At 44.7% G+C, this 27,886-nt stretch overlaps 1 protein-coding gene across 2 annotated transcripts; it reads left to right on the top strand.

Moving 5' to 3' along the window:
• Window positions 1-119: 119 nt before the first annotated feature.
• LOC120032256 (solute carrier family 41 member 2-like) lies at window positions 120-27,886 on the top strand. 2 transcript variants are annotated; one of them, XM_038978262.1, is made up of 11 exons: window positions 120-275; window positions 1,216-1,855; window positions 2,413-2,520; window positions 7,322-7,393; window positions 9,711-9,855; window positions 10,081-10,227; window positions 12,861-13,008; window positions 13,122-13,201; window positions 17,209-17,340; window positions 17,629-17,777; window positions 19,365-20,670. In XM_038978262.1, the coding sequence occupies exons 2-11, from the start codon at window positions 1,343-1,345 to the stop codon at window positions 19,368-19,370; spliced, it is 1,500 nt and encodes a 499-aa protein (XP_038834190.1). In that variant the 5' UTR covers window positions 120-275; window positions 1,216-1,342; the 3' UTR covers window positions 19,371-20,670. The 2 variants fall into 2 exon arrangements, with proteins under 2 accessions (XP_038834190.1, XP_038834189.1); XM_038978261.1 differs by lacking the exon at window positions 19,365-20,670 and adding an exon at window positions 26,305-27,886 and having other exon boundaries at window positions 121-275.

Below are 27,886 nucleotides of genomic sequence, written 5' to 3'. Positions count from 1 at the left end.
TCGGCGCCTATTTGACGTCCTTGACATAAATGTTCTGAACTCATTTTATAAGGATACAACTAGTAGCCCCTGGTCAAGACATTCCTGCCAGATGTAGCGTGCAAGGTGTGCTCTGCGCCTGCGTACTACTAGTCTGTGTGGCACTTTTCCTGTGACGCGACGAGCTTAGTGTCGAAAAGGGCATCCTTCAGAGAAATCCGGAACAGAAAAAGGAAAATAATAACAGTCTAAATTAGTATCAACGTCCTGAAGTTAAGCGCATTTCCCCTGTATAGGTAAGCCTTTTTGCTTTCCCCCTGTTTGTTTAGCTAGCTTGGCGGTACTACTAGCCAGTTATGTTAGCTCGCGCTAGCATCCATGCAGGATGTTTAACGTTATGTGGCTAGATTGCCTTGCCAGAAGAACATTTTGACATAAATGTGATAACGGTAATAAAACTATTCTTTAAAAGCGGGATAACGCAGTTATTATTCACTTCCTTGTCAAATTTGCTTTTCAGTTTGCTACCCGTTCTATTGGTGTTAAACACTTGTTAGGAAGTATCTATCCACCAAGGCACAGGACTTAGTGAGAGCTTTTAGCCTGGTTCTGACAGTACGCACGTAGACTGACAGACAGACTGATATCTAACACATCAACCGTCTTTTTCCTTTGCTGGTGCGACATGGGCCTCTCCAATGTAAAAACAATATATTATGGAACTATCCATATGGCATAGCTTTCTACATTTTCCAGAAATATCAATTTATCTGAGAAGAAAGGTTGTGTTGAATTACGTTGGCCAGAGAAGCAACCAGCAGCCTACTATTCAATGTTGCTTATGTATTTCACTGTTTCAAGACTTGGTCATAAGCAGAGCCTATGTTATATAATTTAAAAATAAATACAATCATAGACAGCACATATGCACTTTGATATCATATTTGTGCAGGTTTTTAGAGACATTCAACCAGACATACAATAGGCCTACCTGAAAGCAACCAGATAGTGACTTATTACTCAGCATGCATTGTGCAGACAGCTCCTCCTCTCCTCAGCCTCAGGATCTTCTGATAACAGAACCAAAGCAAACAATGTAGGCTATCTAGTCTGTTTGAAATGAAATGTGGTTTGCCTTTGCCCCGGGGAGAATAGCTAGACTATCATTTGTGTTTGTTTTGCTTGCATGAGCTGGAGAGAACAGTGACAGTCTTTCTCCTTGGCTGGTCTCCACAGTGCTGATCGTAGTGGACATGGATGCCCCTCTTCCTATTTAACCAGCCCAGCCTGCCCTCCTTCACACTGCCCCAGCATGAATGAATGGAGATGAGACATTACGGACTCATCAGCAGCATTGCTTAGCATGAACATCCACACACTGGGCAACTCTCTGGGCCCTAGCCTAGCGGTGCGTATGAGCGGAGCCGCCGGTGGCTGGAGCAGTCTCTCTCTGAAGCCAGTGCCTACCGGGTGGATCCCCTCTCTGTTCCAAACCATGGTCCCTACGGGATACACCAAGCTCCAGGAGGAGCGTGGTCTGGCCATGGCCGACCTGGGGCCCAAACCTGATGGGAACGGCTACCGGCCTGACCCCCCTCACCTGGAGGTGCGCCGGCACTCGGACCGGGTAGCGCGGACGTCCGTTAGCCTGTCAGACGGTGGGGATGTGCGGTACTCTGAGACTGAGCCCATGCTCCCTGAGGGGACACTCTCAGGGGAGGAGGGTGAGGAGAAGGAGGAAGAGGAGAGTCAGAGGCCCCCCACACGGAACATGCCCAAGGAGTCGCCCCTGGCCATGGCGTTGCAGATCGTGGTGCCTTTCCTGCTGGCTGGGTTCGGCACGGTGTCGGCAGGGATGGTGCTGGACATAGTACAGGTGAGACTGGGATGGGGCATGGTAGAGCATAGGTCCTGTTGAGACTGGGGTGTGGGCTAGTGCATGTGAAGTTCAAATGGGTAGAGGAGATGGATTTGGAGGAGATGGACAGTTTAAATCAATTGTTTTTTATTGTTTACTTATGACTCCATTTCATGTGTAGTCCAGAGTAAATGGCTGTAAGAGCTTTCAAGGAAGGTGATAAAGGGATATCTGTCTATTGATATTACATTGTTAAAGGGATTCTCATAGCCACTCAGCCAATACTAGTAGGGATAGGCTACTAGGAAGGAACATACGACTGGAAGCTACGGCAGTTCGCCTTATTTACTTCTTGATATAACATTTGAATTTGAATGTAAATATTTGAATGGGGACAACTTTCTAATTCAGATTTGCTGACAATGAACAAATAGTAAGCTCCCATCTGCTCTGTACTAGCCAGTAGCCAACAATGACATGTCTAATATCGCTTTCTCCTCTCCTCTCTTTCTCTCTCTGTCTCCCCCTCTTCCTCTCTTTCTCTCCTCTTCCTCACTCTCTCTCCTCTCACCCAGCACTGGGATGCCTTTAAGTACATTACAGAGATCTTCATCCTGGTTCCGGCTCTGCTGGGCCTGAAGGGCAACCTAGAGATGACCCTCGCATCCAGACTATCCACCGCGGTAAGACACACACACACAGGGAGGCGCTAGAGAGCGTGCTATGGAGTAGACGTGCTTTGCTAGTGCTCCGCTCAATTTTGAAACAAATTCATATTTATCTTAACCTCTCACAACCTATAACTTAAAACATTGTCTGGCAATATGACAAAGAGAAAAGCCACCAAAAAAGGGGGAGCTAAACAAGATAATTTTAATGAGATAGACAATGAACCAATTTCAACATCGCAGACCCACGAGGAGTTAGCTGAAGATGCGAGATACCGAGAGTTCTCCACAGAACCTGCTCAGTGACCTGCTGGCTGCTATAAACTCACTAAGTCGAGGGATCAACACGTACGTTTGACAACCCAAAAGAGGCCGATCTGTTCTTGTCAAGCAATCTCCCTGGCTGAGGATACAGAACGGCTGTGTCAACCGGCTAAATGGCCAAATACAGGCCAGGAATGTGTTTGAATTTCCTGCCTATGTCTTTTCGATCAGAAGATCAGAAATTGGGACTTATATGATGGGTGAGATGTTATGGCTTATATAGCATTGTTTAGCCTGTCATGTTTTAGAGCCACTCACCCCCTAACATGAGAGTTAAGTGTTATTTAATATTAGTTTATATGCGGAGCACCTATAGATGATGAGTTAAGCTGTATGTCTAGACACCCTAAGGTTTGTGTGTTAGTCAAGGAGTGCTTCGTTTGGGGAAGTCACTCAGTAATGGGATGGGAGGGGGGATGGGGTCTGTGTTTTATGTTCACATTTAGTACAGGTGGCATGACAAGCTCTTGCACGGCGGGACGTTTTTCTTTTGGGTTTTGTATGACAGCAACAATTTGCTCTAGAATAAGAAATGCCACATAGTGACGGAGCACAGAGTAGACCTGGTGGAATAAAGATAGTCAGTTGGAACTGTGATGGCTTAGGTCATGTCGTGAAACGTTTTTTTCCTCATCTTAAATCACTGGGTGCTGACATAGTGCTTCTTCAAGAAACTCATATTAAATGCTCGGCTCAGGCCAAGCTACGAGTCGGCTGGATCGGTCAGATATACCAGTCTAATTTTGATGCAAAAGCAAGAGGAGTAGCAATCCTGATAAGGAAAAACATTCCTTTTGTTTACTCATCCTCGATTTCAGATCCTAATGGTCGGTATATTATTGTGGCTGGTACACTGAATTCGAAACCAATAACCTTCGTCAATTTATATGGACCCAACTTCGATGATCCATAATTTTTTCAAATGGTATTTAAGGCCATACCAAATATCTCGGATACAAGTGTTATTGTTGGAGGTGACTTTAACTGTACGATCCTCTTTTAGATAAACACCTATCAAGGTCACTTCAACAATCAAATGCCAGTGTCTGTCTAAATACATTGATGACAAACCTTAACATTGTCGATATTTGGAGACTGACCCAACAGATAGGGATTATTCTTTCTTTTCGTCAGTTCATAAATCATATTCCAGAATTGACTTTTTTGTTGGACTCCAAACTAATTTCAGCAGCTGAGTCGGTTACCTACCACCCTATTCTAATTACGGACCACTCTCCTCTGTCCATGGTGCTGAAACTCGACAATATCAGGTCGGCGACCGTGGCGCTTAGACGCATACCTGTTGAAAGATGAGGCTTTTTGTCAGTATTTGAAGGAGCAGATTGCCTTTTTCTTTGGAGCTAACGACACTGGGGATTTTGACGACTCCACCCTTTGGGAATCTGTAAAGGCTGTGATTAGAGGTTACATGATTTGTTATACATCAGAGAGGAAGAAATGTGCCAATACTGGGCTGGGAGAAATTGAGACTTAGGAGAATGTTTTTAGGACGAATTCCTCGAATTCAGTCCTTGAGAAGATCACAAAGTTGAAATATGAATACAATACCATCCTTTCGAAACGGGTGGGCTCTTTACTTGCTAGAACGCAACAAAGTTATTTTGAACTGGGTGACAAACCACATAAATTATTAGCAAGACAGCAAAGGCATGTACAGGCATCTAGAGCTATTCACAAAATTAAAGACAAGAAGGGTAAAATAGTAACAGATCCGCAGGATATTAATAAATGCTTTGCGCAGTTTTACTCAGAGCTATATCAATCAAAATGGGATGCTGCTGATCCACAAACTATGGAATGCTTTCTCACTGAATGTGAACTTCCTAAACTAGACAAGGGGGCAGCTGCTGCACTCGATGCAGGGATAACTTTAGAGGAAATTAACACAGCGATAGCACAAGTTCCAAACAGAAAGGCCCCTGGGCCCGATGGATATGCAATAGAATTTTATAAGAAGTACTGCGCCAGTCTAGCTCCACTTATGTTGCAAATGTTTAAACATTCCAAAGAAAATGCCAAACTCCCGCAAACACTGTATGAGGCTACAATAGCACTGATCTTAAAAAAAGATAGAGATTCCATGGAGATGTCGTCTTATCGCCCCGTGTCATTTCTCCCCATAGAAAATAAGTTGTTGACAAAGATATTGGCAAACCGATTGAAAAAATATATTTCTGACATAATACACCCTGACCAGACAGGTTTTATCGGCAGGCAGCCTAGTGGTTAGAGCGTTGGACTTGTAACCGAAAGGTTGCAAGATCGAATCCCTGAGCTGACAAGGTAAAAATCTGTCGTTTTCACCCTGAACAAGGCAGTTAACCCACTGTTCCTAGGCCGTTATTGAAAATAAGAATTTATTCTTAACTGACTTGCCTAGTTAAATAAAGGTAAAAATAAAATCCCGGGCCGACATACACTACAATTTGAGACGCCTTTTCAACGTAATGTATCATGATCATAAAGTTAAGGCAGTGGTAATTGCTCTTGACGCAGAGAAGGCATTTGATCAGATTGAGTGGAAGTATATGATGTCGGTTCTGGAGCATTTGGGGTTTGGACAGGGTTGCCCTGTTTCGCCTGCTCTCTTCGCTATAGCCATGGAACCCCTTGCTACTCTCATTCGGGCATGTGCCGATATCGCTCCGGTTAAAATAAAAGACACGCAGCACAAAATGTCCCTCTATGCAGACAATGTTCTTTTGTTTTCATCCAAGCCTAACACTTCCCCCCTTACTTAACTTGATAAATACGTTCGGCTCCTTCTCTGGCTACAAGATAAACTGGCAACAAAAGCGAATTGATGCCCATATCACGGCCTGTGGATATTCAATTTCTGCAATCTACCCCATTTAGAACAGTGATGGACAAGTTCACAAGCCTTGGCATTGTAGTGACAAGAACTTAATCAGCTATTGAAAGTGAATTGGGACATGAAAATTTATCAGCTTAAACAAAATATAGATTTTTGGAAAACTCTGCCTATCTCCTTGATTGGTCGTATAAACGCTATTAAAATGGTTGTCCTACCCAGGTTTCTTTACCTCTTCCAATGTCACCCAATTTCATACCACAAAGCTATTTTAAGAAACTGCATTCAATAGTAATTCCATTTTTATGGGATAACAAGGCAGCCAGAATTTCAAAGAAGCATTTATACAAGTACAAGATAGAGATGGGCTTTGGCCTTCCTCACTTTAAACCGTATTATTGGGCTGCAAATCTGAATATTCTGTCTTTCTGGAGGGAAAGTTTACCTGGGATGCGACAGAATGATATGCCTTCATGGCTTTTGATTGAGCAGGCCTCCTGTCAACGTTCCTCACTCCCTGTATTTGTTAACAGTCCAGCATATGTGGAAAACGCCACTTATGACTCTAACCCAGTCATTTGCCACACTCTTACGATCTGGAAACAGATGAGGTATTTTCTTAACATACCCACTGTATACATTGACTGCCCGATTTGCTTAACTCATGCTTTCCACCCTGCATTGGATGATATGGTGTTTTCACAGTGGAGGGAGAAGGGGCTCACAACAATTGGTAACTTATATATTGATGGTCAGTTAGCTTCCTTTCAACAATTACAGGGTAAGTTTAACATGCCAACAACACATATTTTCAGATACCTCCCTATCAGGAATTTCTTAAGGACACATATCCCACAGTATGGCATTAATCCCAATAATCCTACATTAGATAGCCTGATCCAAACCCCATTCAAAAGGGTCGGTCTCTAGACTGTATGATGTGCTACAGGCCCACATAGAGGTATCCACAGACACTATTAAAAGGGCTTGGGTAGATCTCAGATGAGGACTGGGTAGAAGCTCTGAGGAGTATAAACCACAATTCAGTGAATGCCAGACACAACCGTGTACAGTTTAAGGTGATACACAGGTTACATTACTCAAGTGTATTTCTATTTCTGTCTCCCACTCCTGTCTTACACATACACTCTCTCACACACCATTACACTCTGTTTCTCCCATCTTGCTTCCTTACTTTTTTTCCTCCCTCTCTTTCTCCCCCTATTCAAATGATCTGGGGTTGAGAAGTTGATGAAGTGATGGGACAGAATTCTCTCTTTGTTCAGTTTGGCCCGTTCCTCCCCTCCCTCTTTCCTCACAGATACACATTCACATCATTCTGTTCGGTCTCACACAGAGAAACTCAGTGTATTTCACTTGTTCCCTCATCTCACTTCCTGTTCACTAAACTCAAAACTGCTAAGCTCTGCATACTTTTGCTAAGTGAACAAGAACAGTCACAAACCTTCCCATCTGAAACAATGCACTCAATTGAACATTGTGTTTAGTTTAATCATATTAGTTGGTAATGTGATTAGCGGTTCCTGCAAACTGTTCAAAGTAGTTATTAATCTGTTTTTTTGGGCAGTTTATTTGAGTAAGAGATTCAAGTGAATATTGAATGAATTGAGTTGCTGATTGTGGTCTGTCACTGTGCAGGTGAATGTGGGGAAGATGGACTCTCCCATAGAGAAGTGGAATCTGATCATAGGAAACCTGGCGTTAAAACAGGTAAACACACACACACACTGTCAGCTTCATAGCGAGCAGCAATGTTTTTTGCCACTGAGCAAATTTCAGCGCAAACTTGAACGTTGTGAAAATGTTGTACAACTTCCAGCACGTGTCTAATGTGAAGACTGAGGCTGTACCCACTTTAAGTTAGTTATAACAGTGGCCAAGTAAGCTGCTATGGATATTTGATCTACCAGTGGCCTACCATAAAAAAACTATGGAGAAAATGCACCCATAACATTTTAACATGGAAATAGCTGTTCTATCATTCAGCCTACAATAGCAGGCAATGTATGGTGTTCAATGTAGGCCTACATTCCATGATACTTTTGAAAAAACATGCAGGGCTTGACATTAAACGGTTTATCCACTTGTCCGTCTGAAAGCGAGATGACTGAACATGTTGTGTTGCTTGATGCAAGAAACCACTTTACAAAATACAATGTATTATTATTCCCATGCCATTATTACAGAGAATCACACAAATTATGCTACCCTCTGCCTATTGGCTACTTAGCTTATTCAAGCCTGTCTCAAAATACAACACTGCCCCTTTAAGACAAAAAAAAAGCTTTTCAAAGAATTCTAGAACTGTACACGTTTTGTGCTCTTGTAGGAAGCAATCAAACCTCTATTGCTGACTACAAATTATAACTGGGCTAATAACTCATTAACTAGCAAAGGAAAATAACAGAATGTGCACGTGCATCATGCAACTCTCGCTTTGATCTCAAAACAAGCACATCTACTCATGACCGCTCATGCTGTAAACACTGTCCAGTTCAAAGTAAATGGCACAGATACATATGACGATGGTCTATTTGCATGTAGGCCCACTGCGGCTCTGGTTATGCTGCACAGGTCTGTGTAGAGTACGGACTGAGTCGTGCGTGTCAATGAAATAGAATCCTACTCCAATGCGTTCTGCCTACAACAAATGTGTTGCTTAGTTTGTTGTGTTTCGGTATGTTACATTGAAAGTGGTTAATATTGCGTTGACTCGATCACAATTGCCACAGTAAAGGGAAACGTTGATCTTTTCTTAACAAGCCTATGCAATATTAACCAATTAGAAAAGGTACTGTAGCAATGAGGTTTGTGCAGTAAGCTATAGGCCCAATACATTATCACCGCATATTGGCTATGCTTGAATTACCCTGCCAATGCATTGTTGTTCGGGCCAAATATCCCTCCGCTTTCCCTTTCCTTCACTGACCATGACCATAAAGGGAGAACGTCTTCCAGCTGATAGCAAACTCGAGTCGCCCCGCATTATTTCTGCCTCATGCACAAATTCATGTTGTTACTCCTATGAACAGAGAAAGTGTAATATTCCTGGATATTAAAAAAGACCCAAGCCGCTAATAACAACAACGCAAGCCTATAGGTTTCACTTTCCTACTCATTCATTACTGCTGCAGTGCTTGTTGCAGCGCTGAGTGGAAATAGGAAGAACGTGTATTTTATGGCTTATAAAAGTGTTGAATACAAAGTGTTGACAGTGCTGAGAGAGAACTTAAACATGAACTCACTCATAAAAACAGCAGCTCTTTGCTGTATTTGTTGAGTCTCCCTCTAGTCATGGTTTTAAACGTCTTGAAATCTCACAGTATCAACTTTTCTCTAGCTTTCTGTTATGCCTGCTACGTTACTGCAGACACGGTCATCTAAGCCATCCAATTGGCCTGCGGTAAGCCTATAGTGCACTTGATTTGCCCGCCAGATACATGAATTGGTTCAAAATGGCAACAGTTCACCTACCCGGCATGCAGGGCAGCTGAATCGGGTTCACCTACCGCCAACAGGCCGAGACCAAAATATATAAAAATAGGAACTTTAGGCTTTATCGTTGTTATTTTTTTACAGAAATCTTTGGCAATCAACTAGGAATGCCTGGGTGAACACTGCTCTAGAAAGTTGAGTAAAGTTCAATCTCATGCTTCTCACAGTGAGCTAATATTTGTTCTGTGTGGCAGTCCCGGGGGAGCTGCGCGCCCGTGTTCGTCTTAGAGGGATCATTGGCGAGTGGTGTTGAATTTGTGCCCTTATCTCCCGATCTGTCTATCTGCGTAGTGTGTGTACTTCTGGTTAGTACTTGTGGTAATTATTGACTGAGTGATGGATAGTGTTCAAGCACACAGTGTTTAATGGCCCCTTGAGGAAGTGTCTTCAATGTTGATAGTGTATCATATAATAGGAAAACATTGTTAGAAAAACAGATTGATGTTATTCCTGTTAACCCTGCCCCCACACCTCTCCCTTTCTCTCATTCCCTATATTCCTTCTCCCTCTGTCATCCTCTCTCTCTTTCTAGGTACAGGCTACAGTAGTAGGCTTCCTGGCAGCAGTGGCAGCAGTGGTTCTGGGTTGGATCCCAGAGGGGAAGTTCCAGATGAGTCATGCTGTGCTGCTCTGCTCTGCCAGCGTGGCCACTGCCTTCATTGCCTCTATGCTGCAGGGTACAGACACACACACACACACACACACACACACACACAGATAGATAAGGACACACACATGTACTCTGATATGGAATGTGCGCAGTCAGACAATCAAACAGTCACAGCCCAACATATTATCACCTACTGCTGATGGGTCTCATGCTATATATTAGTAACACACACATGGAAGGTTGAGGTATGTGCAGGCATGTCGCCCTGACCTCTGTACCGTCTGAACCCCAGGCTTCATCATGGTGGGGGTGATCGTGGGTTCCAAGAAGACGGGCATCAACCCCGACAACGTTGCTACGCCCATCGCCGCCAGCTTTGGTGACCTCATCACCCTGGCCATCCTGGCCTGGATCAGCCAGGGGCTCTACAACTGCCTGGGTGAGAGGAGGAGGGTTTGGACTGGATACTTCCATCTGGAAATAAGACACAAAACCAGTCAACTAGTTTTTACCCTCTATATTGAGTTCACAATCCTTCACTTCATCCTTCCTCTGTTTGTTTTATTTCCTCTTGAAAAAGGTGAATAATATATCTGTCCAACAGTGTAAAGAAATGGTCCATTTGGAATCAGACTGCATCGTTCAACCACTAGATGGCACTCCTACGCTGTTATTTTTTGTGTCATTACTGGTAATTCATCAGAACAGACCATGTCTTTCTCTCCCTCGCTTTCCCTCTCTCCATCTCCCGCAAAATAGTCCATATTTAATATATGCCATGCCCAGCCTCTTCCTCGTGTTACATTACCCAACACAGTGGACCAGCAAGCGTTTCCCTTGGAAAGTGTATTTTACTAACCTTGACGTGTCTGAGCCCTATGAAACAAGCATTCATCACCAGAGACTCAAAATCTATGAAAGGCTACAGTAAAACCTCTGAGATAATTTAATAGAAGAGTTCATACCAGCTCAGTAAATCTGTCTGGCCTAAGTTGTCCTCATACGACCCATACCAGCTCACTGTTTGTCAACTGATTTAACTTGTAATATATGCTGGCTCCTTTCCTGTTTCAAATGTGTTACGGGGAACGTATATATTTCCCAAATTGACCTTCTCCTGTAACATACAGTATATATATGTAACACATGTAAACCCTTTACTATTGCCCTTCCAGTTAGGACAGGCTGTGTTCCAAACGGCACTCTATTCCCTATGGGCCCTGGTCAGAAGTAGTGCACTACGTAGAGAATAGGGTACCATTTGGGATGATACCACAAAGGACAGTGTCTCTGTTGTAAGGGCCAGCCGTGTCCATCCCGTCCGCGGTGTTCTGCCTAATTGGACTAATGTGCAGTTTACTCACAGCTAAAGTTAGTCATTTTAACCTGATGGTGTACAATATATATATATATACCCACACCCAAGGCCACGGGCCACGGTCGACTACTGCAAACATTTATTTTAAGACCTAAATCTGAAACGTGGTGAGGGAATGGTGAACCACAGTGACACCCAGAGTCGAGGCTAAACCCAGGGACTGGTGGGTATACCGGTGTCATCATGACAGGGACTATTACCCAATTCCACCCACTGTGACTACATATAGGTCCCTTCTCTGGGTTTTATATCTATGTCTTCAGGGGGTTGATGATGAGGGCCGTTAAGTGTGGAATGGGATCATGGTGAGACGAAAATCTGGTAAGGAGACGGGGATGATGAAGTCACATATCTCACTACTAGGCACTAAGCAGGTGTTTTCCCCTTCTCTATTCTCCAACATGACTCTGATTTAGTGCTGTAATAATCATTCGATTTTGGCCAAATATTAAGTGTGTGCGCATGCAAATTTCAGTCTAAAGTAGACCCCTCCAAGGATTGTGTCTTGCTAGTGAGTGATGATCGGTTTCTCAGGTCTTTAAGTTAGATGTTCTGTAGCTACTGTACTGAGTCATGCAAATACAGAACTTCTTTGTTTTGTTATGAATCTCTGTTGTTTTCTTGCTCCCTGCTCTGTGTCACACTGTCTTTCCTGGGGAGCGGAGGGACAGTATCTCCCCCCCTGCTCTGTATCACGCTGTCTTTCCTGGGGAGTGGAGGGACAGTATCTCCCCCCCTGCTCTGTATCACGCTGTCTTTCCTGGGGAGCGGAGGGACAGTATCTCCCCCCCTGCTCTGTATCACGCTGTCTTTCCTGGGGAGTGGAGGGACAGTATCTCCCCCCCTGCTCTGTATCACGCTGTCTTTCCTGGGGAGCGGAGGGACAGTATCTCCCCCCCTGCTCTGTGTCACACTGTCTTTCCTGGGGAGCGGAGGGACAGTATCTCCCCCCCTGCTCTGTATCACGCTGTCTTTCCTGGGGAGTGGAGGGGCAGTATCTCCCCCCCTGCTCTGTATCACGCTGTCTTTCCTGGGGAGCGGAGGGACAGTATCTCCCCCCCTGCTCTGTGTCATGCTGTCTTTCCTGGGGAGCGGAGGGACAGTATCTCCCCCCCTGCTCTGTGTCACGCTGTCTTTCCTGGGGAGCGGAGGGACAGTATCTCCCCCCTGCTCTGTGTCACGCTGTCTTTCCTGGGGAGCGGAGGGACAGTATCTCCCCCCCCCTGCTCTGTGTCACGCTGTCTTTCCTGGGGAGCGGAGGGACAGTATCTCCCCCCTGCTCTGTCAATCCTCATGCAGCTGAAGCTGATAAATTGTGTTTGTTGTTTTGTTGTTGTAACTCCCACCAGTTGTTTCACTCTGGGGATTACATCTGTTTTTAATTCTTTAAAAAAAAATCCCTTTCCTCTCTGCCTCTCTCTCTCTCTCTGCCGCTCTCTGTCTGTCTGCCTTCATGTACATATCTACCTCTGCACATTGATCTGGTACTCCCTGTATATAGCTCTATTCTTGTGTATAGCTCTATTCGATCTTGTCTCATGTATTTTCTTCCTTTTGTGTTAGTTTTAAGTTCTGCATCGTTGGGAAATGTTCTTAAGCAAGCTTTTCACTGTAAAAGTCTGCACCAGTTGTATTCGGCGCATGTGATGAATACAATTGGATTTGTCTCTCTCGCTCGCTGTCTGTCTCTGTAGACTCTCACCCGTACGCGTCGTCCCTGGTGTGTGCCTTCTTCCTGTCTCTGACTCCAGTGTGGATGGTGATCTCCTCCAAACACCCGGCCAGCCGCACCCTGCTCTACTCCGGCTGGGAGCCTGTCATCACAGCCATGGTCATCAGCAGGTGTGTGTGGATGCTCTCACTCACTGTCATAGAGAAATAGCAGCAGACTATTGTACATTCACGTGATGAGAATAATAGCACCATTTAATGTGTGAATGTTCTGTGTTCTGCAGTATCGGAGGTCTCATCTTGGACAAAACAGTGTCTGACCCGAACCTGGCTGGCATTGTGGTGTACACCCCTGTCATTAACGGTGAGACGCAATATCACTGACTGATTAAAGACACACTGTGTGGGTTTACAATGTGACTGACACACTGTGTGGGTTTACAATGTGACTGACACACTGTGTGGGTTTACAATGTGACTGACACACTGTGTGGGTTTACAATGTGACTGACACACTGTGTGGGTTTACAATGTGACTGACACACTGTGTGGGTTTACAATGTGACTGACACACTGTGGGTTTACAATGTGACTGACACACTGTGTGGGTTTACAATGTGACTGACACACTGTGTGCGTTTACAATGTGACTGACACACTGTGTGGGTTTACAATGTGACTGACACACTGTGTGGGTTTACAATGTGACTGACACACTGTGTGGGTTTACAATGTGACTGACACACTGTGTGGGTTTACAATGTGACTGACACACTGTGTGGGTTTACAATGTGACTGACACACTGTGTGGGTTTACAATGTGACTGACACACTGTGTGGGTTTACAATGTGACTGACACACTGTGGGTTTACAATGTGACTGACACACTGTGTGGGTTTACAATGTGACTGACACACTGTGTGCGTTTACAATGTGACTGACACACTGTGTGGGTTTACAATGTGACTGACACACTGTGTGGGTTTACAATGTGACTGACACACTGTGTGGGTTTACAATGTGACTGACACACTGTGTGGGTTTACAATGTGACTGACACACTGTGTGGGTTTACAATGTGACTGACACACTGTGTGGGTTTACAATGTGACTGACACACTGTGTGGGTTTACAATGTGACTGACACACTGTGTGGGTTTACAATGTGACTGACACACTGTGTGGGTTTACAATGTGACTGACACACTGTGTGGGTTTACAATGTGACTGACACACTGTGGGTTTACAATGTGACTGACACACTGTGTGCGTTTACAATGTGACTGACACACTGTGTGGGTTTACAATGTGACTGACACACTGTGTGGGTTTACAATGTGACTGACACACTGTGTGGGTTTACAATGTGACTGACACACTGTGTGGGTTTACAATGTGACTGACACACTGTGTGGGTTTACAATGTGACTGACACACTGTGTGGGTTTACAATGTGACTGACACACTGTGTGGGTTTACAATGTGACTGACACACTGTGTGGGTTTACAATGTGACTTACAATGTGCACCAATTTGACTGAATTTACATTCAAACTTCATAGTTAGAAAAATAGTGAGTAATGGACTAAACACAAACGTCTGTCTCTATATCACTGCTACTGTCACCCTCCTCCCATCCTTACCGGGGGACCGTTGCCAAGGCTGTTGCTGGCATTTTGACAACCGGAGATCAGCTTTTAATTAAACATTGTTAATGAGAGACATTTAACTCGATGGAAGACGACTGTGTGCCTCTAATCGATGTTACTGCTGAGATGTCAACAAATCAGGAAATGGCTGTGTGATCAGGGAAGTGTGTGTGTCAGGGTGTGTAGGGGGACCACACAGACAAATGATTCTGGGGCTGTAAAAGGGAGGTTTCATCACCAACCCTGTAACTATCTGTGATTTACAACACATAGAGGTGGTTACTATCCTATAGGGAAGAGGAGATGACTAGACTGAGCATTTGATGCTTTCACTCTGAACATGCACAGTTCCTCTCTTCTAAACTGGATACAGAATATAAGAAGATAGATGAGTGAAGCTGGTAAAGGAGATGGATGGGAGAGAGAAAGGAGACTTGAAATTAGAGAAAGGAAAATGGAGATGAGATGTGGAGAGGCAGGCAGACAGTCCGTCTGTTGTCCCAGAGCTATTCCGATGGGGCGGGAGATAGTGGGAGACGGGACCCCCTGTGGTCTACCCTCACCCCACCCCTCCTGCCGTGAGACCCAGTGACCCAAATTACAGCAGCTAGCCCCCCTGCTGAGGTCGAACCACCATTCTCCCCAGACCTCTGGAGGAGAGGGAGAAGAGGGATTGAATGGTGGAGTGGAGATGGATGAGAGGTGCAATGAAAATGAGGGATGTGGTGGAATGAGAAGGGTGGGGGTTAGGCAGGGAGGAGTGTGAGAGATGAAGAGGGGGGAAAAAGATAAGATTGTGGGGAGAGAGGCGTGAGGAGGGTGGGGAGTTCTATTTAGCCGCAACATGGAGAAGTTAAATGTCAGTGGAGAGACGGATTGGCAGCAAAGATTGGATTAAGTGGCCATAATCTCCGGGCAGCAGAGGTGTCTGTCCTCATTTAGGCCTGCCTGATCAGGATAACAAGCACAGGAGGGGAGATAAGCCCAGCTACCCCAAAATATACCCATCTCTAAAACACAACCCCAAACTCTCTTTCTGTCCCTTTCTGTCTGACAGACCACAGCCTCTCTCATCTCCTCCTCTACTTTCTGTCAGTGTTGTCTGTCTCATTGACCACAGCCCCTCTCATCTCCTCCTCTACTTTCTGTCAGTGTTGTCTGTCTCATTGACCACAGCCTCTCTCATCTCCTCCTCTACTTTCTGTCAGTGTTGTCTGTCTCATTGACCACAGCCTCTCTCATCTCCTCCTCTACTTTCTGTCAGTGTTGTCTGTCTCATTGACCACAGCCTCTCTCATCTCCTCCTCTACTTTCTGTCAGTGTTGTCTGTCTCATTGACCACAGCCTCTCTCATCTCCTCCTCTACTTTCTGTCAGTGTTGTCTGTCTCATTGACCACAGCCTCTCTCATCTCCTCCTCTACTTTCTGTCAGTGTTGTCTGTCTCATTGACCACAGCCTCTCTCATCTCCTCCTCTACTTTCTGTCAGTGTTGTCTGTCTCATTGACCACAGCCTCTCTCATCTCCTCCTCTACTTTCTGTCAGTGTTGTCTGTCTCATTGACCACAGCCTCTCTCATCTCCTCCTCTACTTTCTGTCAGTGTTGTCTGTTTCATTGACCACAGCCTCTCTCATCTCCTCCTCTACTTTCTGTCAGTGTTGTCTGTCTCATTGACCACAGCCCCTCTCATCTCCTCCTCTACTTTCTGTCAGTGTTGTCTGTCTCATTGACCACAGCCTCTCTCATCTCCTCCTCTACTTTCTGTCAGTGTTGTCTGTCTCATTGACCACAGCCTCTCTCATCTCCTCCTCTACTTTCTGTCAGTGTTGTCTGTTTCATTGACCACAGCCTCTCTCATCTCCTCCTCTACTTTCTGTCAGTGTTGTCTGTCTCATTGACCACAGCCTCTCTCATTTCCTCCTCTACTTTCTGTCAGTGTTGTCTGTTTCATTGACCACAGCCTCTCTCATCTCCTCCTCTACTTTCTGTCAGTGTTGTCTGTCTCATACACTATTTTTGGGTTGGAGTGGTTGTCTGGTCTGCCCACCTGGAAGCTGTGAGTGTTTCTACATTTCCTGTGCTGCGTGGCTAGACTACTCTGAGTCACCTGACTGACTGTGTGTGTGGATATCAATTGCCTTGTCCTGCTGTTCTCATGAGCAATGTTCCTCTGCTTGATACAAATGACAATCTATATGAGGAAGCTGAGCCGAATTAGATGGGGCACGCTCTTTCCCCCTACTTTCCCTGTCTTTGTCTATCCCCACCTCTCGCTTTTTCCCCTCCTCTCTCTCTTTCTCTCTCTCTGTAATGCAGTTATCCCACACAGTAATATGTATTCATTATGTCTCAGACTGTGGCGAAGCATCACTGCTGTCTCATGCTCCTTCTGGTTGAGGCCAGGCTGACGTGTTGAGCAATGTACTGAGATACAACACAACCTGGCTGCATTCCAAACCAAAACTCACACCCATCCCTCTGTCCTAATTGATCTGGAAGGACTTGATATGTGAAAGTAATATGACAGAAACTACAGTACATCCCTGCTCTTTGGAGGGAGAGGTTGGGTTACCTTAGATCTGTGACTGGAAGGCATCAACTGTTTAGGGAAGGATACAAATCTGGGTCCTCGCGTTTCTCTCTAACCCTCACTTCTGTTCTATACTCAGCTGCCTCCAGTCAGCTCCAGCCCTAAGCCTGCCTGTTCTGTCTGTTCTCCAGGTATTGGGGGGAACCTGGTAGCCATCCAGTCTAGCCGTATCTCCACTCACCTGCACTTCCACAGTGCTCCTGGGGAGGTACCAGAGGAAGCCAAAGGCTGCTACTACCCCTGCCGCACCTTCTGTGGCACAGGTAAAGCACCTAACCAATACTCACTTAAACTGTGGAAATGTGATCTGTTTTAAACAGGGCATCCTACAGGACAGATTGCTTAACATAGAGATATTTCTCCCCCCCCTTCAAGTCCATCTCGCTGTGATTTTAAGACATAAATTGTAGGTGCTGCAGAAGATCTACCCCATAATTATCCCCAGTCAGTGTTTAGGCTGACAGATACACAGGTTAGGAACCGTCTTAGCATCTGTTCTATTGTTAGACTCAGTTGCACAGTTCCAACTCCTCTCGTCTCCTCTCTCTCAGGAGCCAATCACCGTTCGGCCCAGGTGCTGCTCCTATTGGTGCTCCCGGGTCACCTGATCTTCCTGTACACCATCCACCTGATGAAGAGCGGCCACACCACCCTGACGCCTATCTTCATGACCGTCTACCTGGCTGCCGCCCTCTTTCAGGTCAGTGGTGTGTGTGTGATCAGGTGGTAGGGGATAGTTCCTTGGCAATCTACCCATAGTCTGCAAGTTCTTTTTCCAACTGTGACCTTCGTCTGAGCTTGAGAATTCACTGGCTGACATTACTTTCTATTAAAAGCTGTTATTTTGCGAGACACCGCTATTATTGTGACACTATCATAAGCGAGCTGCGTTCAGAGACCCTTTTTCACTCTGCTTTCAAAACGCTTAAACATAAATGAACCACACGCATGATGAACGTCAACTTGAGATGAGAGTACTCCTTACAAAGTGACATTTGAAGGAAAATCAGGTGCGGCAGATAGCCTAGCGGTTAAGCGCATTGGGCCAGTAACCGAAACATCGCTGGTTTGAATCCCCTAGCCCGACTAGGTGAAAAATCTGTCGACGTGCCCTTGAGCAAGGTACTTAACCCTAATTGCTCCTGTAGATCGCTCTGGATAAGAGCGCCTGATAAATGACTAAAATGTAAATGTAGAAATGTGTGTATCCTAAGCATTCCTAGAGCTCTGTGATTTTATCCCTGAGGAAGTCTGACTTGTGTTTGTGTTACCGCTTTGATGGCATTCGGATCGATTATGGAAGCAAAGGCTCAGAATGTGAGTTGGTGCTTATACTAAACGCACACCTAGAGGGTTGTTGTACACAGCAATGCCTAACTGCCATCCTGGGAGTCTTGGTTCCATGGAACTTAGCTTTGATAGTCTGGGTGTCGATGCTTACTCACTGGTCTTTATAGGAAGGAAGACATATGTTAGTTGCCATTTCTCTTCAACTTCACTAGTGAGCCTTTTAACACTGTAAGATACTATGAGCAGGAGGGTATATGATAACATTATTACAGTATTAACAGATTGAGAAGAGCTGTAGTTGTTTTAGAGCAGTGGTTCCCAACCAGGGGTACTAGGACACCTGGGGATACTTGGCCTATCCACAGGGGGTGCTTGAGCATACTCATGACACCATAGGCCTACTGGTAAAATGCACATGAGGTGGTACTTCAGAGGTACTCTGGGCAGAGCAAAATTCAGTTGGTGGTACAGTAACCAGAAAGGGTTGGGAACTGTTTTAGAGTGTTCAGCCGCGTGTAAATATGTTCGCTCTGTACCTTTTAAGAGAAGCAATAAGCAAACCACACTTTGCTGAAGTGAAAGTAAAGTGAAGAGACTTGTATCAGGCACTGAAACCCTACTCCTCGTCAGAAGTCTTGCTACACAACTACGCTGCGTTCGATCTCTGTGAGCGCCTTATTAATCTAGGAATCTTAACGGTCAACATCAACACAGGTGAGTTAAAAAAACGTTTACCTGGACAAGTAGTAACATAAACCTCATACCGTAGCATGATCACTTGTTAAACATGTCTGCCTTTGGTAAAGGTCTTTTTCACAATTAAGTAGTAAAACGGGCTGGTACCTTTTTTTAAATATTTAAATACAAAAGATTGGTTAGAATCAATGTCTGGCTTGCTTGACAACTCTGAATCCTTTATTGAGTTGGTTATTTTTAATATAGAGAGCCAACTGAGTCCAGGAAATGCTTTATGGTTTCACCTTTGGTCTCTGTCTAGATATGACCACCTCCAGCAGTCTCCTGTCTGAAGAGCATTTCCTGTGTTCTATCTGTCTGGATGTGTTCACTGAGCCAGTCTCTATTCCATGTGGACACAACTACTGCAAGGCCTGTATCAGTGGATACTGGGATACCAGTGACCTGTGCCAGTGTCCATTATGTAAGGAGATTTTCTACAGAGAACCTGAGCTTCGTGTCAACACAACGTTCAGAGAGGTTGTAAAGAATTTTAAGAAGATGAGAGTCAGAGGTAAAGATGAGTCCCCTGCCAAGCCTGGAGAAGTGTCCTGTGACATCTGCACTGGGATGAAGGTCAAGGCACCGAAGTCCTGCCTGGTGTGTCAGACCTCTTACTGTGAGACTCACCTTGAGCCTCATCAGAGAGTCCCAGCCTTAAAGAGACACAAGCTGATCAACCCTGTGGAGAACCTAGAAGACAGGATGTGTAAGAAGCACGACAGACCTCTAGAGCTGTTCTGTAGGACTGACCAGACTTGTGTGTGTCAGTTCTGCACTGAGACAGACCACAAGACTCATGACACTGTCCCTATAGAGGAAGAGTATGGAGAGAGGAAGGCTCAGCTGAGGACGACTGAGGCAGAAGTTCAGCATATGATCCAGAAACGACTGCAGAAGGTTAAGGAGATCAAACACTCAGTAGATCTCAGCAAGAGAGAAGCAGAGAGAGAGATATCAGACAGTGTGCAGGTCTTCACTGATCTGGTGCGCTCCATTGAGAGAAGCCAGGCTGAGCTCATTGAGGTGATTGAGGAGAAGCAGAAAGCAGCAGAGATGCAGGCTGAAGGGCTCATTAAAGAGCTGGAGCAGGAAATCACTGAGCTACAGAGGAGAAGCACTGAGCTGGAGCAGCTCTCACACACTGAGGACCAGCTCCACCTCCTACAGAGCTTACCATCCCTCTACACCCCTTCACCCACCAAGGACTTGTCTGAGATATGTGTTCACAGCGATCTGTGTGTGAAGACTGTGAGGAGAGCTGTGAATCGCTGTCCATATTTCTGCCCCAGTAATAATATAAGTGGTGAAAACTCTGCCCCTCTGATCATCACCTCTGTCAATCACCCAACATGATTTTTAATGTCACAACTAAGTGTCAGTCTTGAAGAGATGGTAGTGTGAAAATGACTATTTTAAAGGTCCTTAATAAGGATGTCTGGTAATATCTCTCTGTCACATGAAAAGTTTGTTTCAATTCAAATCAAATTCAAATTCAAATCAAATGTATTTATATAGCCCTTCGTACATCAGCTGATATCTCAAAGTGCTGTACAGAAACCCAGCCTAAAACCCCAAACAGCAAGCAATGCAGGTGTAGAAGCACGGTGGCTAGGAAAAACTCCCTAGAAAGGCCAAAACCTAGGAAGAAACCTAGAGAGGAACCAGGCTATGAGGGGTGGCCAGTCCTCTTCTGGCTGTGCCGGGTAGAGATTATAACAGAACATGGCCAAGATGGATGATTTAGCTTATTAGTTATTCATAATTAACGTTTGGTTCCTGCATGTGTCTGGCACGTCTCCCATCTTAACTTATAGAATATATTCTGGGCGTTCTGCCAAAAGGTCTGAGGAGGGGGTCATGACCGTCTCCCCCTCATATCTCTACCCAGCACCTACAGGAACCAATGATTGTATGAGACAATATGTACAATTCAAGGCTCTGTTCAGAGAACAAAATGTTCCTTCACACTAGCTATCTACTTCGATCTAACTAATTGTGGAAGACATTGATGATCCTGGATGGGCCTCTCTGTACTGTCCGTGTCAGACTTGAGAGGTGGGAAAGGCACAGCCGGAATTGCATGATGCCATCTCTGAAACCACTGAAGCCCCATTCAAAGAATCCTACCAAGGAAAGTGTGGGAAAGCAAAGGGAATTCTCTAAAGTAGGGGAGATGGGGATAGAGGTTGAATTCTCAGAGAGAACACACAGTTCTTAGTATAGGGCAGAGTCGAGTGCAGCAGCTGAGGGTGTGAGTGTGTACTGGGGTTAGAGAGTGAGAGAGAGAAAGAGAGAGAGACTGCTGACTGGGAGATAACACCCTGAGCAAACACAGCACAGGTAACTTTCCACTCCTCAGAGAGAGAACAGCCTGAACAGGCACTGCACACTGGGGTTGCTCACAAGCATAGGGCAACACGTCTATTTACATAACCATAGAAACATTGAAGCACTTTAGGACCAGCAGTTTAGTTGAAAGATACCACTGTCCTCTCTGTTGGACTGCAGACAAACAAGTTATTTTGTACTTTATAGCAGGCATGGAGGGGGGGATAACTGCATCACATGTAAATACAATAAATCCTACTTTATTTAAGCTGAATTGAATAGAATATATTCAACCTCTATCCCCGTCTCCCTCTACTTTAGAGAATTCCCTTTGCTTTCCCACACTTTCCTTGGTAGGATTCTTTGAATGGGGCTTCAGTGGTTTCAGAGATGGCATCATGCAATTCCTGCTGTGCCTTTCCCACCTCTCAAGTCTGACACGGACAGTACAGAGAGGCCCATCCAGGATCATCAATGTCTTCCACAATTAGTTAGATCGAAGTAGATAGCTAGTGTGAAGGAACATTTTGTTCTCTGAACAGAGCCTTGAATTGTACATCTTGTCTCATACAATCATTGGTTCCTGTAGGTGCTGGGTAGAGATATGAGGGGGAGACGGTCATGACCCCCTCCTCAGACCTTTTGGCAGAACACCCAGAATATGTTCTATAAGTTAAGATAGGAGACGTTGCCAGACACATGCAGGAACCAAACGTTAATTATGAATAACTAATAAGCTAAATCATGCAAATATACAGTGCATTCGGTAAGTATTCAGACCCCTTGACTTTTTCTACATTTTGTTTCCTCATCCATCTACACACAATAACCCATAATGACAAAGCAAAAACAGGTTTTTAGAAATGTTTGCAAATGTATTAAAAAAACAGCTGAAATATTACATTTGCGTAAGTATTTAGACCCTTTACTCAGTACTTTGTTGAAGCATCTTTGGCAGCAATTACAGCTCGAGTCTTCTTGGGTATGACGCTACAAGCTTGGCACACCTGTATTTGGGGAGTTTCTCCCATTATTCTCTGCTGATCCTCTCAAGCTCTGTCAGGTTGGATGGGGAGCGTCGCTGCACAGCTTTTTTCAGGTCTCTTCAGAGATGTTCGATTGGGTTCAAGTCCGGGGCTCTGGCTGGGTCCCTCAAGGACATTCAGAGACTTATCTCGAAGCCACTCCTGCGTTGTCTTGGCTGTGTGCTTAGGGTCGTTGTCCTTTTAGAAGGGGAACCATCGCCCCAGTCTGAGGTCCTGAGCACTCTGGAGCAGGTTTTCATCAAGCATCTCTCTGTACTTTGCTCCGTTCATCTTTCCCTCGATCCTGACTTTTCTTCCAGTCCCTGCTGCTGAAAAACATCCCTCCAGCATGATGCTGATCTCGGTGGACCCAAATTTCTTTGATATAAGAATGATGGAGGGCATTGTGTTCTTAGGGACCTTCAATGCTACAGACAGTTTTTGGTACCCTTCCCCAGAACTGTGCCTCGACACAATCCTGTGTCGGAGCTCCACGGACAATTCCTTCGACCTCATGGCTTGTTTTTTTCTCTGACATGCACTGTCAACTGTGGGACCTTATATAGACAGGTGTGTGCCTTTCCAAATCATGTCCAATCAATTGAATTTACCCCAGGTGGACTCCAATCAAGTTGTAGAAACATCTCAAGGATGATCAATGAAAACAGGATGTACCTGAGCTCAATTTTGAGTCTCATTGCAAAGGGTCTGAATACTTATGTACAGGTTTTTCTGTTTTTTTAATTTGTAATAAATTTGCAAACAGTTCCAGAAACCTGTTTTTAGATGAGTCTTTTATGGGGTATTGTGTGTACATTTTGTAGGCAAAAAACAACAACATTTAATACATTTTAGAATAAGTCTGTAATGTGGAAAAGGGGAAGGGTCTAAACACTTTGCAGTGTAACTTGTCTTTGTAAGCAGTATATAAGAGAACTAACTGGACTGCCCCGGCACAGCTCCTGAAAGACGTGTACTACTTGGTGCATTAAGTTTGTTGGAACCTCTCAGCTGATTAATAAAGAATGATTCATTTAAGATTGACTTCAGGTGTCCCTGGTGGTAATTTCCACGACACAAGCTAAACACGTCATTTCAAATGTTAGTGTGTAATTGAGATGGGACAGAGGAGCATCATGACCTTCACCATTGTCTTACTGAGAGACCTGTTGGGGGGCTCCCGAGTGGCGCAGCGGTCTAAGGCACTGCATCTCAGTGCAAGAGGTGTCGCTACAGTCCCTGGTTCGAATCCAGGCTGTATCACATCCGGCCGTGATTGGGAGTCCCATAGGGCGGCGCACAATTGGCCCAGCGTCGTCCAGGGTAGGCCGTCATTGTAAATAAGAATTTGTTCTTAATCCAGGTTTGGCCGGGGTAGGTTAAATACATTTGAGTCAGAATCTATATCTGTGGACCCATCTCCTAATTTCTTACCATGTCCTAATCGGGTCAAAGTTCTGTACCAGAAGTGCTGCTAATTTTACCAGGCCGGTCCATTAAGAACAAATTCTTATTTACAATGACGGCCCGGCAAGAAGCCTCCTGTGGGGCAGGGGCCTGGATTAAAAATTTTAAAAAGACAAGACGGACAACACAGATGGAAGACACTTGAAGGGAGACCTATGGCAACAACACAACCTGGCACAAACCTTAAGGGCAGACAACAGCACGAAGTACAGAAAAGGCAGAGACCAAGCACATCACACAAAACAGCTACAAATGTCAATGAGTGTCCAACTATCCAGTTTAAGTGTTTTGCAGATCGTTCCAGTCGCTAGCTGCAGCGAACTGGAAAGAGGAGCGTCCCAGGGATGTGTTAGCTTTGAGGACCTTTAACAGAATGTGACTGGAAAATCAGGTGTTGTATGTAGAGGATGAGGGTTGCAAAAGGTATCTTGGATAGGGGGAGTGATGCCTAAGAGAATTTTAGAAATTAGCAGAGGATCTTGTGTTGAGTATGTAGAGATGGCCAGTTAACAGAGGAGTATAGAGTCCTATAAGGAGCATTTGTGATGGCCGAATCTGATGGAATCTGATGGCCGAATGGTAAAGAACATCTAGCCGCTCGAGCACCGTTACTGGCCGATCTGTATATTACGTCTCCGTAATGGGTAGGATGGTCATCTGAATCAGGGTTAGTTTGTCAGATGGGGTGAAGGAGGAGTGATTACGATACAGAAAACCTAGATGTAACCTTAGCCTGCAACCTGGATATATGCTCCGAGAAGGACAAAGTACTGTCTAGCCAGAATTGGCTGGTGTGAAAAGGGATGGCAGGGAGAAAGAGGTATTAGATAGGTATGTTTCTGTTGCTTATTAATTATTCTGGCATTTCACATCAGTTTTCCAAGCAAACACATTCAAAGCACACACTTGAAAACAAACAAAGACACTCGCTTTAGACCAAACACATTCAAAGCACACACTTGAAAACAAACAAAGACACTCGCTTTAGACCAAACACATTCAAAGCACACACTTGAAAACAAACAAAGACACTTGCTTTAGACCAAACACATTCAAAGCGTTTCCTGTGTAAATCTTTTTCATTAGAAAGATGGAGACAAAGGGCTGATGCAGGATCCCATCCAGCCGCAGGACATCAAACAGTGTCTGGTTCCATTCTGGAGTCTTCTCCTCTGCTCTCTTCTCTGCATTAATTAGACCATTCTAGTTAATACTGTTATGGTGGAAGGGGAGGTTGGACGTCGTTCTCTCTGCTTGTCTGTCTGTTGATTGTCTCCTAAAACGTATTTAGACAACGCGATTTGGGGAGAGTTTTTAAACTCTTTTAAACATTTTATTCTGTTGATTGTCTGTGTGGTGGGGGTCTGTCGAAGGGGTATTTGATGGACAGTGACACTCAATAAAAGGACAGAGGGGAAAGAAGATTGAACTTGATAGACCGAGACAAGGAGAGAGGGCTTTAAGAGAAAGAGGAAGTGTTTGATTCCCTGCTCTGTCACAAGGAGTAAAGTCAGTGTTATTTCAGGCTACCTACTTTGTACGCTACCCACTATGTGTGACGAGGCAAATAGACTTTGTCGTGTGACCCTTGGGGGTTTCCATACTTAACGCGTTCTGCATAGAGGCAGACATTTCAAAGCCATCATTCTTAGAATTCTAGATGAACCGAGGAATTCAGACACACCTATGAAACACACACCGTTACAAATAATTCCCTCTTTATCCCAAGACGTGGTTGGTATATGCTTCTTGTGATTTTGGTATTTGAAATGATCCATTTCCCTATAATGTATTTGCTGCAAGTAACATTAGATTTCTCCTTGTTTTCCTTTACATATGGTTATCAGTCGAATGCTTAGTTTTATTCCTTATAGTATAGCTGTCATACTGCCTCTCTGTCTCTGGTCGGGCTAATTGCATTGGGCAGAGTTTCAAGCTCTTTGTTTTTTGGACAGTGAAACAGGAATAACATCAACCACTGGCAGACAGTTTCTTTTCTCTAAAACACAATGGCCCAGCGCTCATCTCCATTCTCTCGCTCTCTCTCGGTCTCTTTCTCTCTCTCTCTCTCTCTCTCTCCTTCCTTATTCCTTGGCTCAGTTTTCTTTGTGTTTCCATGGTGTTTCTTAGAAAATGTATGTGTGTGTGCATCTGTTTATATTGGGGTTGTGATGTCTTACAATGATGTCTTACATTGATTTACACGTGTGATGGTAATTGTGTTGCTGTGTGATAGGTCTTTAAGCGAACTAACTTTAAGCTATCAGCGCTCTCTCATTCCCTCTCCCTCCCTTTATTATTACATGTTTCTCTTGTACAGATTTACATTATGTAAAGTCATTCTGTATATTAAAGTCTGTGTGTGTGTGTGTGTCTCAGGTGTTCCTGTTGCTGTGTATAGCAGACTGGATGGTGTACTCTATGTGGCGTAGTGGTAAAGACCCAGACAGTTTCTCCATCCCCTACCTGACCGCCCTGGGCGACCTCCTGGGCACCGCCCTCCTGGCCCTCAGCTTCCAATTCCTGTGGTACATCGGCGACCAGGACAGCGACGTGGGTGACTGAGATGACCCCTGATCCCTGGCAGAGGGGTCACGCCCGTGCCTCTACCCCTGACCCAGAACCCCTACCCCTTCTCTTATGCCTTGCGGGGTTGTTGCCGTTGAGGCAGTTTGCCTCGCTCAGCTATTGGTCGCTGGAACAATCCTCTGCCTCTCCTATTGTGCAGAGTAGCACTTAACAATATGCTGATTGAGCCAATGAGGAGCTACAGATGTTCATTTAGAAGAGAAAAAAAAAACGATATTATTTGGAAAGACATTTCTCTGCATCTGGTTCCTTTTTTCCATTCAACCAATGACATTGCATTCTAAAAATCATATGCTTCTTACAGTGCAATTTATTAAGAGATTTGACCGTTGTTGTTTCGTTGCAACAAGTCACTTATATCCGGTGGACACTGCAAATTTAGCTGGAAGCCTTCAGTTAGTGAGATCAACGGGCTGCAGTGTTTAGTCCTGACAGAGGGGAGATACATGGACAGACAGGGTGGAGAAAGGCCAGGTTACAGGAGGTACACAACTGGCCCTGGACAGCTAGGGCCAGGGTTTGCAGGGTTAGTCGCTCTGGATAAGAGCGTCTGCTAAATGACTTAAATGTAGTCGCTGGATCAGCTGTTTTAGAGCTGGGATGGAACAAAAGCCTGCACACTATGTTGTTACAGACTAGTATTGCCTTCCCCTGGTCCAAAGCTTTATATAGTCTATACTAGAGCACTGAGTCTACTCTCAGCCCAGACGATATGCATCTCACGCTCTGTGGGTGCACTTCATATAGTCTCTCATTAAGGTCAGTCACAGATTGAACCTCACTTGTTTATCTGTGTGGGGTTTCATGTGGCCATCTGTACCCTTAGTTTTGTTTTGCATGATCACAAGGAAGGACAAATAGAATTGGGGACAGCAGCCTGATCGTGACAGTTAACGATACTCAAAGGAATGTATTGGATACCTGCTATTTTTATACCTCTCGAGGGATTTGATTCTTTGCTCTTTCTCTCTATCTCTATCTATCTATAATGGGGGTCCAGTCACACAGAGTAGGTACTATTGTGGCGTTTTGCAGTCAGGTCCCGCACGATCATGTGGTTTTGACCGCGGACGTTTACACGCAACGCACTCTGTTTACACGTATGTACGTATGTTCACTACGGTGGCTCTCTGCCGTTGATATTCCAATGAAATGTGCCTGCGGAGATTCACAGGGTGATGAGATGTTATTCTTTCTGATGCCATATTCCTTTAGTTTTCTGTTGGAACTGTTGTTGTTTTCTAACCTCTAATAATGTGCTGTTAAAAGGGTTTGTTGTTTTCATATTCGCAATCTGTTCTCGGAAACAAGACGAATTACCATTTTGTGACTCATAAATGTTTAATAAATAAGCTGCCTTCAAATGTGTGAT

This window comes from Salvelinus namaycush, chromosome 38 (assembly GCF_016432855.1).
Source record: "Salvelinus namaycush isolate Seneca chromosome 38, SaNama_1.0, whole genome shotgun sequence".
Lineage (NCBI taxonomy): Eukaryota > Metazoa > Chordata > Actinopteri > Salmoniformes > Salmonidae > Salvelinus > Salvelinus namaycush.
This window is presented reverse-complemented; position numbering and strand designations above follow the sequence as displayed.

What these genes read in the sequence shown, in the direction of transcription:
- LOC120032256 (XM_038978261.1), top strand. Translation starts at nt 1,343, where the DNA reads ATGAACATCCACACACTGGGCAACTCTCTGGGCCCTAGCCTAGCGGTG. An exon ending in CATCCAGACTATCCACCGCG is followed by an intron (nt 2,521 to 7,321) that starts GTAAGACACACA and finishes GTCACTGTGCAG; the next exon opens with GTGAATGTGGGGAAGATGGA. An exon ending in GTACACCCCTGTCATTAACG is followed by an intron (nt 13,202 to 17,208) that starts GTGAGACGCAAT and finishes TCTGTTCTCCAG; the next exon opens with GTATTGGGGGGAACCTGGTA.